The sequence below is a fragment of the Panthera uncia genome (assembly GCF_023721935.1).
Source record: "Panthera uncia isolate 11264 chromosome B3 unlocalized genomic scaffold, Puncia_PCG_1.0 HiC_scaffold_1, whole genome shotgun sequence".
Taxonomy (NCBI): domain Eukaryota; kingdom Metazoa; phylum Chordata; class Mammalia; order Carnivora; family Felidae; genus Panthera; species Panthera uncia.
The window spans coordinates 107,803,632-107,819,840 of NW_026057582.1; the positions used below are offsets into that span (position 1 = coordinate 107,803,632).

General features: G+C 52.7%; 1 protein-coding gene across 2 annotated transcripts in view; it reads right to left on the reverse strand.

Moving 5' to 3' along the window:
• Window positions 1–536: 536 nt before the first annotated feature.
• Window positions 537–16,209, reverse strand: part of ANP32A (acidic nuclear phosphoprotein 32 family member A) — a 39,468-nt gene continuing 23,795 nt past the window's right edge. The window contains exons 2-7 of one of the 2 annotated variants that reach the window (XM_049613812.1): window positions 7,715–7,864; window positions 7,383–7,505; window positions 5,110–5,308; window positions 3,815–3,912; window positions 987–1,050; window positions 537–727 (exon numbers count right to left, since the gene is read on the reverse strand). In XM_049613812.1, the coding sequence (XP_049469769.1) occupies window positions 666–727; window positions 987–1,050; window positions 3,815–3,912; window positions 5,110–5,308; window positions 7,383–7,505; window positions 7,715–7,864 (696 nt within the window). In that variant the 3' untranslated portion in view covers window positions 537–665. Of the gene's footprint in view, window positions 728–749; window positions 1,051–3,814; window positions 3,913–5,109; window positions 5,309–7,382; window positions 7,506–7,714; window positions 7,865–16,209 lie in introns of those variants that run through there. The other variant, XM_049613811.1, reaches the window with a different exon arrangement.

Below are 16,209 nucleotides of genomic sequence, written 5' to 3' on the forward strand. Positions count from 1 at the left end.
CCCATAAGCCTGCTGTTTTCGGCTCTCTGGCTCATAGCTCTGAAGAGTGACGCCACAGTCTTCTTCACAGAGCAAAGCCCACCACCATCTGTGAAGAGGGAGAGGAATGAGAGACGGGGAAGGTCCCCCAACCAGTGCCAGAATACGCCTTTAGGTTGCTATTTACAAACCAGGGCGTTGGATGCCTCTAGCAGGCCCAAGAAATGCAGAAATCACGGGAACCAGCACAAGAGGTAAGACGTGGCTGGTGCTCAGCGCCTTCTGGGCTTCGAGAAACCAAACGGAGGCCAGCCACGACCTTCCAACTGACTCCAGAGACTCCGGAAGTACCAGGAGACAGAAGAGCCCTCCAAACCATCCTCTTTGAGAGTAAGAAACAAATGCTCACTTGGTGTGTACCTTAGCTATCGCATTTACAGGGACAAAACCAGACACAAAGAAAAAGTAGGGGAAAAAAATAAAGAGTGGCAGTAAAAATAGTATTTTATTCCACCCCCTCCCGCCCTCCCTCCCCCCACAACCCCCAGTACACGTTTCCCCTCTCGTTCCCACAGCAACGTTACAATCAGAAAAAAATAAGTTTCGGGGGGCGGGATTTCGGGGGGGGGGGTATGGGTAAAAACAGTCAAATCACAATAGGAATTTTTCAAAATAGGTTATTCCACTTAGTCATCGTCTTCTCCCTCATCTTCAGGTTCTCGTTTTCGCTTCTGACCCCTTTCTTCTTCTGGAAGAGGAAGGAAAAGGCGTTTAGGTTAAAACACTGAGCCTGCCTCTCACTCGACCCACCTGCTGGGAAACCAGGGGACCATACGTCTGGGAAGCTGGGCCATCCCTGGCAGATCTGAGGGGGCAGATCTGCAAGCCAGGGAGGCACGGGGGGCCTCGGATGGGTGTGTTCTACCCTCGGGCAGGTCCCCAGGGCCTGTGCAGTCCGCTGCCGACCGAGGGGGCCAGGTTAGCTGAGAGTAAAAAGGCTGCCATACCACCAACATCTTCTTCGTCTTCCTCGTCGTCTACTTCCCCATCGTTATAACCCTCTTCATCCTCCTAGAAGAGAATACAGACAGCAGACATTAGTGATGCCCCTGGCCCAGGGACACGCTGAAGAGGCCACTTCCCCAGACAGTGAGATCGAGAAGGTGGGGGCCTCTCAGAGCCTCACAAGAACCTGCCACCTCAGGATGGATCCAAAGCAGACGTTCTCTTGCATCAGGATCCCTTTGAGAAAATGACAAAGCTCGGAACCCCTTCTCCAGAAGAAATCGCCCACATCACACACAGTATCTGCAAACAATGTTGGGGGGGATGGCAGATTCTAACCCAGTTCAGAATTCTGACCTGGAGTCCCTGTAACTCAAGCAGCTTTCCAATCTGTGCGCTCTCGGGAGAGGAACTTCCCCAAGCCGACTCTGTCATGCACAAGCCAGCCGTGCTTTTATTTGCCCTCAAAGTAGTTTTCGCTTCAAGGGAAGACCCCGGTTTTAGCAAATCCAGGTTCTGTGGGCAAGTTCAACCTCACGCTACCCAGCCTGTCCACCGCCTTGCACACTTGGATCACTCGGAGGGGACGATCAATCCCAGGCCCCTGGAGGACATCATTCCCAGCTCCTTGAGATTCAGCAAGGTGTGTGAATTCATTCTCAGCACAGGATCCCTGTTTTACGCTGCTTCTGAAGTCCTATGCTAGCTGAATCTCTACATGTTGAACACTGTTCCTAAAGCATCAGGCAACCCATAGTTTAAAAAGAACCTGGTGTGGGGCAGTCAGTTAAGCGTCTGACTCTTGGTTTCAGCTCGGGTCATGATCTCTCCGTTTGTGAGTTCAAGCCTGACATCAGGGTCTCAGCTAACAGTGCAGAGCCTGTTTGGGATTCTCTCTCCCTCTCTCTCTCTGCCCCTCCCCTGCTCATGCTCTCTCTCTCTCTCTCAAAATAAATAAGTAAACTTAAAAAAAATAAATAAAATAAAAAGATCTTGATGAGAACCTTCTTTTTGTCAAGAGACATATCCTTTTATAAGATCACCAAATAGTTTTTCAGTCTGTCTGCTAAGACTTTTTTGGTCTGTGTGTAAGTTCAACTTCACTGGAAGCTAGAACTCTTGCAGATGGTCAATGAGATTACAAAACAAAACAAAACAAAACAAAACAACAAAAAAAAACCACAACAAAACCCTGCACGTTGGGACTCCTGTGACAGGAAGCGCAAGATGAAAAATCCATTAGCTAACATGACTTACTGCCCTGTCCTGGGGGGGGGGGGGCTGTTTTTCTAAGTCTTTATTTTTTAAATATCTGCAATATTCTTGCAGCCTACACCTAGGGAAAAGGGAAACCCAGCAGCAGAACTAGGCGGGAACCCGATCTTTTTCTATTTGCCTTGCCTTGTGCCTCTCCTAAGTCTGGGGTGGGCAGGAGATCCTGTCCAAATGGGTCTGTGGCAGGATAGAGACAGGAAATCGGAGAAGGTAGGTACCCTGTCCATGTTGTTCTCACTTTCAGCCTCTCCAGGTGTAACTTTTTTTTTTTTTTTTTAACGTTTATTTTATTTTTGAGACAGAGAGAGACACAGCATGAACGGGGGAGGGGCAGAGAGAGAGGGAGACACAGAATCGGAAGCAAGCTCCAGGCTCTGAGCCATCAGCCCAGAGCCCGACGCGGGGCTCGAACTCACGGACCGCGAAATCGTGACCTGAGCTGAAGTCGGACGCTTAACCGACTGAGCCACCCAGGCGCCCCTTTTTTTGTTTTTTTAATGTTTATTTATTTTTGAGAGAGAGAGAGAGAGAGAGACAGAGTGCAAGCAGGGGAGGGGCAGAGAGAGAGGGAGACACAGAAACCAAAGCAGGCTCCAGGTTCTAAGCTGTCAGCACAGAGCCCGATGCGGGGCTTGAACCCATGAGCTGTGAGATCATGACCTGAGCCGAAGTCAGAGGCTTAACTGACTGAGCCACCCAGGCGCCCTTCCGGGTCTAACTTTTGTAATCAGGAAAAGCTGATTTAGAATTCTGAACAAGTCATGAAAAATGACTATTACAGAGAGACTCCGAACATCCAAACAGAAAACCTAGCACAAGACCTTGGAGAAGGGTGTAAAAGCCTAAAATAGTAAGTGGTATTACCTACAAATTTTTATATTCTCTTAAGAATTCACTGAATTGATCCTTCTTTACAACTCAGATGTAAAACAATACCTATCTTACAGATGAAGAAATAGGCTCAGAAAGGTTAAGGAACTTGTCCAGGGACACACAGCCAGCAAATGGTAGAGCTGGGATCCGCCCTTCTCAGACTGTGCTATTAGTAACCCTCACAGACACGCACAAACCTTGTTAAGACGCTGGGAGCAAGCCAACGTATTAGGATCACAGCATTATTTCCACGTGTGCTAGGGACCCTTGTCACTCTGAATGGCACCAAGCAGGGTCTTCTCCTATGACCCATGAGTTCAAAGCAGTCTTTGATTTTCTCTAACACACTCTAAGTGCTCAGTAAATATCTGAATTAACGTATGAATGCAAAAAGGCAGAAAATAAGGATGTGGATTCCCTAAGAAGTAATTTTCCACCAGCACATGGCTCCCCTCCTGACCTGCCTCCAGAATCTTCTCCCTCTTCCTCTCCCGGGGCTGGCTGCAAGCCTGGACTCCCCCATAGTAGCCCCATAAAAGGCCCCGACATGGTCTCGTTTCCCCAACCAGGGTTTCCTGGCTGCCAAAGGCCGATCACTGAGGCCTTTAAGTTGGACGGAGTCATAGGCAGCAAGTAAGGGGGACTCTGGGAGCTGGTGCCCCTGCCCGGTTCAGCCTCTTACCTCTTCTTCTCCACTCACGTCCTCCTCTTCTCCTTCCTCCTCCTCCTCTTCATCCTCCTCGTCTTCCACTACCTGAGCATCTTCATCATACTCTTCCTCTGTGCAGCAGAAATGGGGACAAGGGAACTGGTGGTGAGCCCGCCTCCCTCACAGCACGAGCCCAGGCTGTGCACGGGTGTTCCATACAGGTAGTCTCCCGTGGGGCCCAGGACCCTCCCACGCCCACTCAGGCCCAAAGCCTGGAAGCCCCAGTGTGACTGAACACACCCTAGAGTCATCCAAAAGCTAAACCCTCCTCCCAAGTTGTACAAAAACGAGAAGGTCCTGGGTGGAGGCTTAGCCCACAGAGAACTCGCTGGATCAGAGGAACAAGTTACAGGGTCTAGGAAGGCAGGGAAGTCAATTCATTTGCCAAGAGCATCTAGCCAAATTCCTTGCTTTAAAGGTGAACATCCGAGTCCCTGAGGGGGGATGTGACTTGTTCAAGGTCATTCGTCAGAGTTAGCCACGGAGGTGGGCCTAGAAACCTGGCCTCAGGACTCCTGTCCTGGGCCCTTCCTGTCATACCACAAGATGGAATAAACTAAGGCAAATGGGTGTCTTGAGTATCTGACCTAACAAGGAAACTCAAAAATCCTATGTCTGAATTAATGGGCCAAATGTCTCAACTCTCTATGTTACTGTGGCCATGAAGAACCCGCTGGGAAACTACACTACGCTGGCACAGGGGGGAAGGAGACAGGACGCGCTCCTTTCTTTTCTTCCTTCCTTCCTCCCTGCAGGTCCTGCCGCTCACTGCTCAACCTCACCCTCCCCGTACCACCAGGGGGCCCAGCATGCCACGCGAAGCAGCCTCTTGTACTTCCGGGGTCCCTGGGGGCCCCTGGGGCTCCAGCATCCACACCCTGCAGGTCCCGCCTGTGGTCCTGTGGGCTGCAGCCACCAGGGGGCCCCACAACCTCTCCAGCTCATGACCTCATCTCCACTGCTGGACACCCAGGTGAATGGGACCCTCAGGCCACACCCCACCTTCCTCTGTGCGCTCACCAGCCCTGGGCTGGGGAGTCCACAGTCACACTACAGAGAGACACTGTAGGATCTCATTCCGGGGGTGGGGACTTCGGAAAAGAGGAAAAACCGGAAGGGAAGGTTTAGTTAGATTTCTTAGAGAGTTACTGCACTATCAGGCAGTGTCACGACGCCTCTCTGGGGTTCGAGCCCCAGTGAGAAAGGTGAGGGATGGTGGCAGCAAAGCAGCCCCACTCTCCCCACCCTCCCCACCCCCCGACACCCACCATCCTCGTCCTCCTCATCGTCGTCCAGCCCCTCCACATAGCCCTCGGCGTCTGAGTCAGGGGCCTCCTTGTCATCCCGGTCGTAGCCGTCGAGATACGTGAGCTGTGGGAGGAGCTTGAACACGTTTTCTCGGTAGTCGTTCAGGTTGGTCACCTCACAATTGAAAAGGTCTAAGCTCTTGAGGTTTTCTAACTTTTTCTGCAAGCAGAAACATGAAGTCGACAGTGAATGATCTGTGGGAGGGCGGGAGGGCAGGGGGGAAGCAGGAGGGGGACTGAGTCAGGTGGAGGAAACAGCTTTGCTCTGCCCAGCCCCGTCACCCTGGTTGGTGGGCCTCAGTTCCTTCACCCATGGGAGGGTGGTTCCTTCACCTTCATATGGGAGGGTGGACTTTAGGGCCTTTGAAGCTCCATCCAAGGCTAACACATTTAGTCTGCAAATACAGCTTTGGCCGTGTCAGTGACCGGCTTCAAATTAACCTGGGGCTCCCTGGGGCTCCAGCCAAGAGTTTTGCGGCTGCCCCTGTGACGAAGGAGCCAGAGGGGAACGAAAAAGGCGCCACGAACAAAGAGACTCCTGATGTGTCTATTACTAATGATGGTGTGGATGACGGCCATTCACATAGCACACTAGGTATTAACTCAGTTTATCCTCACAGCCCCGATAAGGTAGAAGTGATTACTAATGTTCAGTTGCTCTCAAGATCTCAGGAGCGAGAAGTCATTCTCAGCAGGTCAAGGGCAGGGAAGGAGTCTGGGCTGTGGTCTGGGTGGGCGAGCCCAACACCCTCCCCCAGCCTGAGGAGGTGAGCGTAAGGCATCAATCACATTGATACCCAGGGAAGGAGAAGCTCCAAAAACATGTGTGGTCTGTGCAGGGAGAATAGGGTGTGTCTGTCTGTCTGTCTGGGTCAGACCTTTCATCGTAAGCCGAATCACAATGTTTTATATACACATACGCTTGGTCTCTACACCTGCCTCCCAAAATACACATATACAGAACTTCAAAGATCTTCCTAGGAAATCACGAAATCAAGGCTTCCAGGTAGATCCAAATAGTTTTGCTTTGCCCTAGGAGGTTGGTGGAAGACCTAAAAAGAAGTTCTGTGGGACGCATATACTCATAGTTGACTCCACGCCACAACGGGCAAAGTCGGAGCTTGGGAAAGATGTGCCGGCTTCTGGTTCTGCCGTTCTGGCCCATCAACCTGCCCCTCGAGCGTCCACAGAGGGCAGGGAGTGCCTTTTGGACAAGAACCCTACAAACCCGAACTGAGGGATGCCCCAACTTCTACTCTGTAAACCTAGAAAGTGTGGCAAACTTGGCAAAATACCCTCATGACCTTTCCCTGACTCTAAGGTGGATGCCTTGCGAGAGGGTTCTTACGTGTATGTTCGCAGTAAGAATGCCTATTTAACGTGGTAGTATTTCCGTATGTCAAGAAAGCTATTAGTCAAGGACAGCTGAAATCAAGGGAACACAATCACTCAGATCCAGGTAATGGAGAAATTGTTATTGTGACCATGCCTTGTCTCTTTCTGGTGAGTAAACCCATTAAGTTTGGGGTGTGTTCAGCTCTATGGAAATGAACAGGAGCCAGAAACACGGCCCACGTCTCTGAGGCCCTGGTCACTATCACACCAAGGACTAGAGACCATGGCTCAGTCACTCTCCTCTCTGCCCCTCAGAACAAGGCCTGCATCGAGGCTCTTGCCCCATGCCATTCTGTGCCATCCAGGGGGCCATCCCACCATTTGGGGGTACCAGCCTCAGGCCAGCAATCCAAGGAGAAAACAGGTGGCCACTCCCAGGGGCAGCTTAATTCTTGGGTGGCTCCTCCCTCCCCAACGAGGGACTATGAACCAAGCTCAGGTTCCCAAAGCTGAGCAGAAACTGTAAGAAGAAAAGCACTGGACCAGAAGTTGAGGCCAGGGTCCTACCCCACCCGGCCCCCTGACTACCCACTCTGGCAGTGTGAACTTGCTCAAGCCATTTAACTTCGCTAGGCTTCAGCTTCTCTGCGGACAAGGCAGAAATAGTAGGTCCAAGTTGATCTCATAGCACACGAGAGTCAAATAAAGTAAAAGAAGTGAGGAAAAAAAAAGAAAGGAAAGGAAAAGGAAAAGGAAAAGGAAAAGGAAAAGGCAAAGGCAAAGGAAAAGGAAAAGAAAAAACAAGCCCCAAACATTCTACAAACGCAAAAGTAGTATTCCCTGATATCACCTCCTCCCCCCTCCCGCCCCGAGGAGAGGGAAGGACCAGAATGACTCACCAGTGGCTCTATTGTGCTGAGGTCTTTAATTTTGTTGCCACTTAAATTTAGATGCGTGAGGTTCGGACACTTTTCTGCCAATACTTCCAGGCCCCCTGAGATTCTGTTATCGCTTAGTTCAAGCTAAACAGGGCAGGGAGGGGAAAAGCAGAAAGAGCTCTTAACACGAAGGCGGAGGGCCCAGGGTGCCCAGCCCTCAAAGTCGTCCGAGGGCCTCGACCACGGGCGTGTTGGCGCACGCGGCCGCCTCACCTTCGCTCGCGCCCCCTCAACACCAAGCAACGAGCGACCCTCTCCCCTCCTCCCAGCGCACACTCCTAGACTCTATTTACCTTCTTAAGTTTGTTTAACTTTGGTAAGTTTGCGACTGAGGTGAGGCCTACGTTGATTGTACTTAAGAACTCCAGTTCTTCAAATTCATCTGTGAGGCCCTCGATTTTGCCTTCGATTGACCGGCAGTTGTCCAGGACGAGCTCTTTCACCTGCAAAGGGAAGGCCAGCGGGCGGTCAGACCCAAAGAGCAGTCAGTCCGTCCTACACTGCAGGCTGCACCTCCTCTGTCTCTTCAGGGGCATCGTGCGGTCAGCACCCACCCGGGTCCTCCTGCCGTCTGCGGTCCTGAGGGGAAGGACGGAGGGGGTGGGCACACGCCCCGGGCATGGTGGTCTCGTTCCAACGCCACGGCCACACTTCTCCAAAACTCCCCTTAAACATAAGCCGCCACAGTCCCCAGCTTCCCACCAGCGCCAGCCACACCATCAGATCCCCACCGCCCTCCTCCCAGGCCCTGTGGCCTCAGCCTGACCACCTCCCACGGCCAGCTACTTCCCTTCCTTCTGCCTCCGTGTGCCTGTGATCCTCGGCGTGCGGACGGGGCCCAAGACACACATGTACGCTACCCTTACCAGCTCACCGGCCGGAGCCTGCCCACTCGTCACCACAGTCACCCGCTTGGCCTGGCCCCTGGTAAGGGCTGCAGACTAGGGAGCCCCTCACTCTCCGTTCTCTAGACCAGCCCCGTGCAACAGAACCTCCTGCAACGATGGATGCCTCCTGCTCTGGCCAAGAGAGGAGGCGCTAGCCGAGGGTGGCCACTGAGCACCTGTGACCCGGCTGGTGAGACTGAGGAACTGAGTTTTCACTTTCATTTTCCTTAATTCAAATGTAAAAAGATACTTAGAATTACCATACGGGATAGTGCATCTCTAGACCCTGCTCTTCCAGGTCCTGAGCATAGATGTGAAAGGAAAAGAATGGAAATCCGCAACCCTAGGACGGCCCCGTAATGCATGCTGAGGTCGTCGAAGTACAAAAAGTCAGTCTTTGGAAGCACTTCTGTGACCCTGTCTGGCCCTTCTTTAAAACTCCCTGGAGGCAATTTTGCCGCTGGAGTTCTTAGATTCTCTTCTTTTCTCTTCTTACTCCAATCTGGGTCCAAATCCTTTATTTCTGATGATGTAGAAAGAAGAGTTTGGCTCAGGTCATGATCTCATGGTTTGTGAGTTTGAGCCCCACCTCAGGCTCTCTGCTGTCAGTGTGGAGCCTGCTTGGGATTCTCTCTCTCTTCCTCTCTCTCTGCCCCTTCCCCGCTCTCTCTCTCTCTCTCAAAATAAATAAGTGAACTTTCAAAACACCCCCCCCCCCCCCCCACAAACATCATATCATATAAAAAAAAAAAAAATACCAAAAGACTCCTGAAAAGCAACTTCTCATTAGGTGGTTAAAAGGTAGATTTGGCTGAAGGGAAGATTCCAGGCTCCAGTACAGATGGTGGGGAGACAAGCTGAGGAACACATCAAGTCCCAGGCCTCGATGTCTCTGGGGAGTCAGCAAGGGAAGCCAGGGTGCCCAGCCCTCCAGGAAGATGCCCCGGTGACCCACTCCTGCCCCAGCAGTCTGGCTGCTCCTTAGCCACCCAGGGCTGGCAGGCACCTTAAAGGTAACTCTTCCTGGCCGCATCTGGTGCTGGACACAACATCCGCACCTGTCTGCTCCCCACAGCCTCAAGGAAACACACATCACCATGTCGGGATCTGCTGTCCCCCTAGGACTTCCCCCTACAGGTTCTGATTGGTCACGGATGGTTCAGACAGTACGATCTAGTTCTTCCAAATGGCAGTCCCACACTGTCCAAAGGGTCATGCCAGCCCCTCAGAGCCTTTTCTTCTCCTGGACAAGCAGATGGCCTTCTGTTCTAACCAGCCCCTGTCCAGAGCTCCTCCAGCCCCCTGAGCAGGCCAATTTGCTTAGACCTTCCTGCCGGGCCCAGGATGACCGGCTTGCCACAGTCCTCCAATCCTCCCTCCTGCTCAGGCGTCTCGAGGCCAAGCAGAAACCTGGGGGGACAGAATCTACAGTGGGCCTGCTGGGCCCCTTCTCAGCCCACCCTTGTCAGCGGGCAGACCAGGGGCGCTCGGGGCACATCTGGACTGCAGAGCCCCCACAGTTACCCTGCTTTCTTCTTCCCTGGCAGACAGAGGTGGTGTGCCTAGCCCAGCGACAGTGGCAATCTGCCAGGAAGGGCAAAGCCAGGCACAGGAGCTCCTTCCCAGAGCTGACCCGTTCTGGGCCTAGGCAATGGCCGCCAAGTCCTGCCTTTCCCCTCGGATCTGGGATGGGAGAAGTTAAATCCTTTTCCACTCCCTCAGTCCCCAGGAGAGGCCAGATGTCCAGGTCAAGCCACCTTCTCAAGGTCACTGGCAAGAGTGCCTGGGAATAAATCCTGAGAGGCCTTCTGCCCTAGGGCAGGAAATCAGCGTAGAGCCAGGAAGCCAGGCCTTAGGGGAGCAGGGCAAACGGAGGGAGGTTCACAGTGCTGGGGAAGGGGGTAGGCCCACCTCCTTCATCTGCACCAAACTCTGGAGCCACAAGGCCTGCGGTCTTCGGAAGTCGCTGCAGTTTCTTGCAGCTCCACCAGAGAAAGACAAATACAAGCAGGGATTCCAGTCCACCCTCAAAGATTTCAGACATGTGGTTTTTCCAGACGGGTCAAGGGCTTCTCCTCTTAACGACCATTTGCCAAGGAAAAGAAAGCCTTAGAGATGGGGGTGGTGGGGCTGGGAGTCAGGGGAATTCCTCCCGGAAGTCAGCCTCTTTTCCAGAGAGCCACGGCGCTGCCTGGGAATTCTACGGACAGGCACGGGGTCCCAGTCCCGGCACCCCACACGACCGCCAACTGGGGGCCATTCCTCCCGGGGGAAGATATGCAAGCGGCTGCCACTAATGTTTTTATTAATAGGAACCATCGGATCTTTCCAGAGCCTGCACAGGCCCCCTTGAAGTGCTTTGCTGGCACCAGCTGGTTCACTGGTGGGAATGGGATTTTCCCATTCCACAGCCACATCAGAACCACCTATCCTAATGGCCCCTGGAATGGACATAAGACCCCATGCAGTGAACCAAGGTGGTCAGTGTTGGCTCCTGACTGGTCCTCAGATGTTCCCAAATGTGAGGCGCGCTCTCCCAGACTCCCCCAACTCAACCCTATAAGCGCCCCTGAAGCCCCTTCCAACAGGTCCACCAGCAGGGTGGGGACCGCTCCTGGCAGTCCCCGCCCTGGTTACACTTCCTCCGTAACCAAAACAAAATCCCAGCCAGCCCTCCTTCAGATGACACTGCGATTAGGGAGCAAGGATGTGGAGAGGGGCTGGGGGACCTGGCACCCTGCTCTTGCCAAGCGGGAAGAGGCTGCTTCCAGCCGCTTGGGCAAGTCTATGCCCTCTGGAGTGCCAGCGGTGGCCAGTTATAGGTCAGGTCTGCGGGGCCTCTGGGACCACCACTGGTTTCTGCGTTTCCTTCCTGGCAAGAGTTTCGGCAGTGTTTGGGGTGAGATCAAAGATGTGAGAGAGGGGCAAGGTTCAGACACTGCGGCTGCTGATATCACCAAAAAGCCCCAAAACCACAAGGGGGAAACCCACTGCTGCTTTGGGGAGTGACTGTCACTTTGGGGATGGCAGGTAAGCCGCCTGTGAAGTGCCTGAAAGTGACCAAACAGGAAAAAACAAAAACACCGGCCCAAGAGGTGATCTGGAGTCATTCCATGCACGTCCCCCGGGTCCCCCTGGGTCCCCAGAGGGTGGCCCTTTCCTAGAGCTCCAGGACAGACTCCCACGTTTGCAAACCTCCAACCAGCCCCAGCGCTCCTCAAATCCACTCTTGAGCTCCTGATCCAATTCCAACCCACTTCCTCCCGTCTCTGTGCGGTGGCCGCCACTCCAAGCCCTTCCAGGCAAAGAACATATCCCTGTTACATCCAGGGTGTGTTCTCCTTAAAAAAGAAAAAAAAAAAAAATTAAGGTCCACTTCCCCCTGCCAAATCCTGGGTGTGAGCTAAGTGCAAAGTTAAAATTAAACTGGAAATTTGTACTTTGGGTTGAGACTCTCTCCCAAGCTTCACTGGCCCTTTAAAAATATCTGAATGTGGTTGCTCTCTAGCCCAACAACTGGCTTACTCTGCTGGTAGCAGAAGCTTTTCAAACACTCATGGACAAAACTACACAGGATTCTAGGCTTCACTCCTCAGGTGTCAACACCCAAGAGGAGTCTGCATGTTCATACTCAGCCCTCACGAGAGGTCAGTGGGGAGGCCACTGAAGCTTCCCAAGAAATCAGACTGTCCGGCTCCAGCATTTCCTGAAAAACTTGTCCCCAAAGCAAGGACACAGCAATCATTTCTCACCAATGGGAGCTGAAACGTCCGTGCTAAACACAAACACATTATTACTCTAAGGAACAACCCGTTGCTTGTTTCAAAACTGTGAAATCTTGTCTTCACAGCTCTCTCAAATGTGACCATTTCCTCTCTATTCTCTACACCGCAGTCCTGATCACAGACATCGAAGTCACTCTAAGTCCGATTCTGCCTCCCAAGGGGGTCTCTGTGACAGCAGGGGACACTGGACTACACGAACAGGTCAAGGACCTGGCTGGCTGAGGACCCTGACTCTGTCCCTGAGGGCCGCCTCTGCGGAAAGAGGAGAATGGGATCTGTTTAACTTGTGAAGTACAAACCCCAGCCTAGAACACATTCCTTGTGTGTGTGTGTGTGTGTGTGTGTGTGTGTGTGTGTTTCGGGGGGAGGGACGGGGGCTCCAAGTTCCTACACTGACCTAAGTGGGCCCTCCACTCTGACCTCTCCTCAATCTCACCCTTGCGTCACAAATCGAGTTCAGGCCCCCCTCCTCCCCAGGAAACCTTCCCCACACCCAGCTCTGAGCATCCCAGGGCACTGAGGGCAGCTGCCACATGAATCATTTAATCGTGTATTAAGCATCCGATCCTCCTAGAGGTCAGGGACTGTCCTTCCCCGTAATCAGCCTAGCGGGGAGCGGACACCAGAGCAACTGCTTAACAAATGTCCTGCTTACCGTGCCAGGCACAGCACTAGGTGCCGGGAGTACAGAGTGAGTCAAACTTACAGTGTCGCGGGTCCCCTACACACTGAATGAACCCGACCTCTTATAAACAACGTTTTCCACGTGTCTTGTGTCCCCCAGGAGGCAGGCCGGCTGCGCACGCTCCTTTTGACCTGACCCAGTGCTCTGCACGCCAATCTCTCGCCTATTAAAAAAACCCTCCCTCCACCAAGGGTGCTCCTATGACACTGTTCACCTGGGTAAATGCTGAGGGGACTCAGAGGCAACGGTGAGCCGGTGAGCCGCAGCGGGGTCCCTGCCAGCAAGAGGTGTGGTGGCGGCTGGGAGGAGGCAGACGGCTGGTAAATAACCTCAGAGCAGCGTGCCAGGTAGCAGGCCGAAGGCTGGGACAGAATGCATTCTTCAAATGCCTCTGCCCCAGCAGGACAGGCATGTTAAAGGAAGACAGGAGGGACCCAAGCAAGGGGATGTACTATATCAAAGCCAGGACTGGCTATATCGTTGGCAGGGCTTCGTGCAAAATGAAAACATGAGCCCTCTTGGTCAAAAATTATTAAGAACTCCAAACGCGCGACAGCAGCGCGTTGAGCCCAAGGGAGGGCCCTCCTAAGCACAGGTCACATGCCCGTGATCAGCTGGCCCTGATTTAAATGGACAGCTTGGGCCTAAAACAGAGCCCTCTGAAGGCCAGAGCCAGAGAGAAGGAAGCTTTAGTGAGAACAGCTCTTTATTTTCCCAGCACTTCCGGAGGCAACGTGGAGAGGTGGACAGAAGGCAGGCTCTGGAGTCAGACAGACTTGGCTCAAGCCCACATTCTCCACTTGCTAGCTCATCTCACCTCTCCTGAGCTTCCGTTTCCCCCAGTGACAACAGTGCCCATCACCTAGGGCTGGATTAAGTGAAATAATGAATGCACTTAGAGCATTCCCAGTTTGGAAAAAGCCACTTGCCTTCTCCGTGATCCACAAGCCACCCTTACCACGGTGTCCACAGCCATGCCACAAGAATGGGAACAAAGGCAAGCCGCCACATCTGAGCCACCAAAGCTGTCTCTCATGGAATGCACGAAGCCTCTTAACATTCTGGAGAACTAAGGTAGTAGGCCCAAAATATACCCCTCTCGACCTTACATCTACACCTCTCGTTTTTGGCCTTGTTTTCCCCCACTGGCCTCGAGTCTCGATTTTCTTTTCTTTCCCTGAGCAAGAATTCAACAAATATTTGTAGCTTTGGTTTTTACCTGTCCGTCCCTGACCAATTTAGTTTTCAGGTTCCGGTCTTGCACAGAAGAGGAGACTCAAATCAAATTGACCCCGCGTTTTTTTGGTGCTCATGGGTTTTAAATAGGTCAGCTTTTAAATGGGCCATCCCCTGCTGCAGATCCCATTTCTGGCTAGAAGGCCAAACTCGAGTTCTGCTTAACAGTCTTGTGTGGCAAGACCTGCCAAAACCCAGTCAGGTTCCATGGAGGGGAAAGTCAGGCTCTGGGAGAAAAGTCAGACATTTCGAAAGCTGGAAAGGCCTTTTGGGATCATCTAGGTCAGTGGCTTTCTGACCACAACCCACAGTAAAAATATATTTATACCCTGGCTCAGTGCACACATGTCCTGTGTATACAAGATATGCACACCAAAACGAAACGTACCCTATTACAATTACTGTTTTCTGTTACATTAAAAAAAAATTTTTTTTTTAATGCGATTTTTTTTAATGCGACCCACAGTTTGTAAAATGCTGGTCAAGTTTAGCCCTCTTTTTTTTCCAGAGGAAAGAGCGAGGTCCAGAGTTGGCCCAGAGTCCAGGAACCTTGAGCTGGGTGATTCTTCTGTCAAGCTACCCCATACCATCCCTCTGAGCAGAAATCAGAGGCCCCAGTGGAAGACTGGGGAATCATCCACATAGCTTTCGAATTTCTGCTAACAGGAGGATTATTCTGCAGCCTCAGTGGTAGCCAAGACTCTGGCCTCCACACCTTAAAGATCTTTTAAAATCTTAACTTAAGGGGCAGGGTCCCAACACTACCTTAAAACCAAAAAAAAAAAAAAAAAAAATCTCTCCAAGAAAAAAAGCATCTGAGTGTCTGGATTTTGTTTGTTTCCTACAATAGAGCTCTGAAGGCACGGGTGGGAGCACATGGCCGCGGGAAGTCGGTGACGCCATCCTTATTATTTTAGGGAACCGTGGAACGCAAGCCGAGGCGCGCTGCAGCGGTAATTAAGCTGTCGGCCAGGGCCCGGGTAATAGGCTAAGCGCCGGCTGGGGGAGGGCCCGCATTAACATAAACCCTGTGACTGGCTCCTGCTCCGCCTGGAACCGGCTCCCTACCTCCTCCAGCGGGTGCGGGGAGGTCTCGGTTTCTGCCTCGGAGACAGAGAGGAGCTGGTTCCGCTGCGGATGCTTCCTCCAGCCAGAAGGACAGACTCGCAGTAACCGGAGGCGGGCGGGGATGGCTGTAGGACCTGGGCTTCCGGCTTGTGGCATGGGCCCCGCTTGGCGAGTGAGCCCCCCGGCACAGCCGGGCCTCCTCCCTGATGTTTCGGGCCCTGGCTTTCCTCCCCTAACACCTCATTCCTCCCTCCGGGGCCAGTCTACATTCTACTCCCCTTCAAGACTTGTCAGTTCCACTTCCCTGACCGCCCAGCCCCTGCCCTAGCCCTGTCCGCCTTAAGTGTATGGGAAGCAAAGTATTCCCAGAGCGGCAGAAAATAGGGCCAGAAGGCTGTTTGGACCCAGGACGTGGGGAGGGGGTGTCTTGGTCTGACTTTGCTGGGGGAAGGCAGTGTAGTGGGAACAGGGAGAGATGAGGTCTTGGCTCCGGTGGATGATGCGATCGGTTGGCAACCTAGCAGGCTACATCTTCTCCATGGTTGTCCCTTCCCACCTTTAGTGGGTACTGGATGAAGCAGGAGTTTGAAACTGGCCCCAGAAGGTGGTATCTGAATGGTGACCAGAAGGAGGAAAGAGGGACAAGAAGCATGAGGGTGCTGATCAGGCAGTCAGATGACCTGGACCCTGGTGCCCACCTTGCCAGGGACTTGCTGTGTGCCTTGGGGGAAAGCCACATTCCTCTCTGGGTTTCTGCCAGCCCCCTAATTCACACACTGGACAATGGAGCCTGAGCACAGAGAGGAGATCCTTTCTAGCTCCAAAATTCTGTGGGTCCATCTACTTTTAGTCCCACTCACATCCAAAGTCAGCCTCTGTTCCTCCGAAAGGAAGTGAAAGATTTCATGGACCAAAAGAGCTCAGGAATCATCACTGAGGGACGCCAGAAAGGAAATTTGGGGCCCCAGGCAATTAATGAAACACAAAAATCAATCGTGTAGTCTCTTAAAACACACCAGGGTCACAAAAACAGCCCCCAGAGGCCCAGGGTGCTGGGTTCCAAATGCAGCAGTCTGGCATCATCCCATCTGATGTCTGCCTTTTCCCAGGGCAGCAGGGAGCAGGCA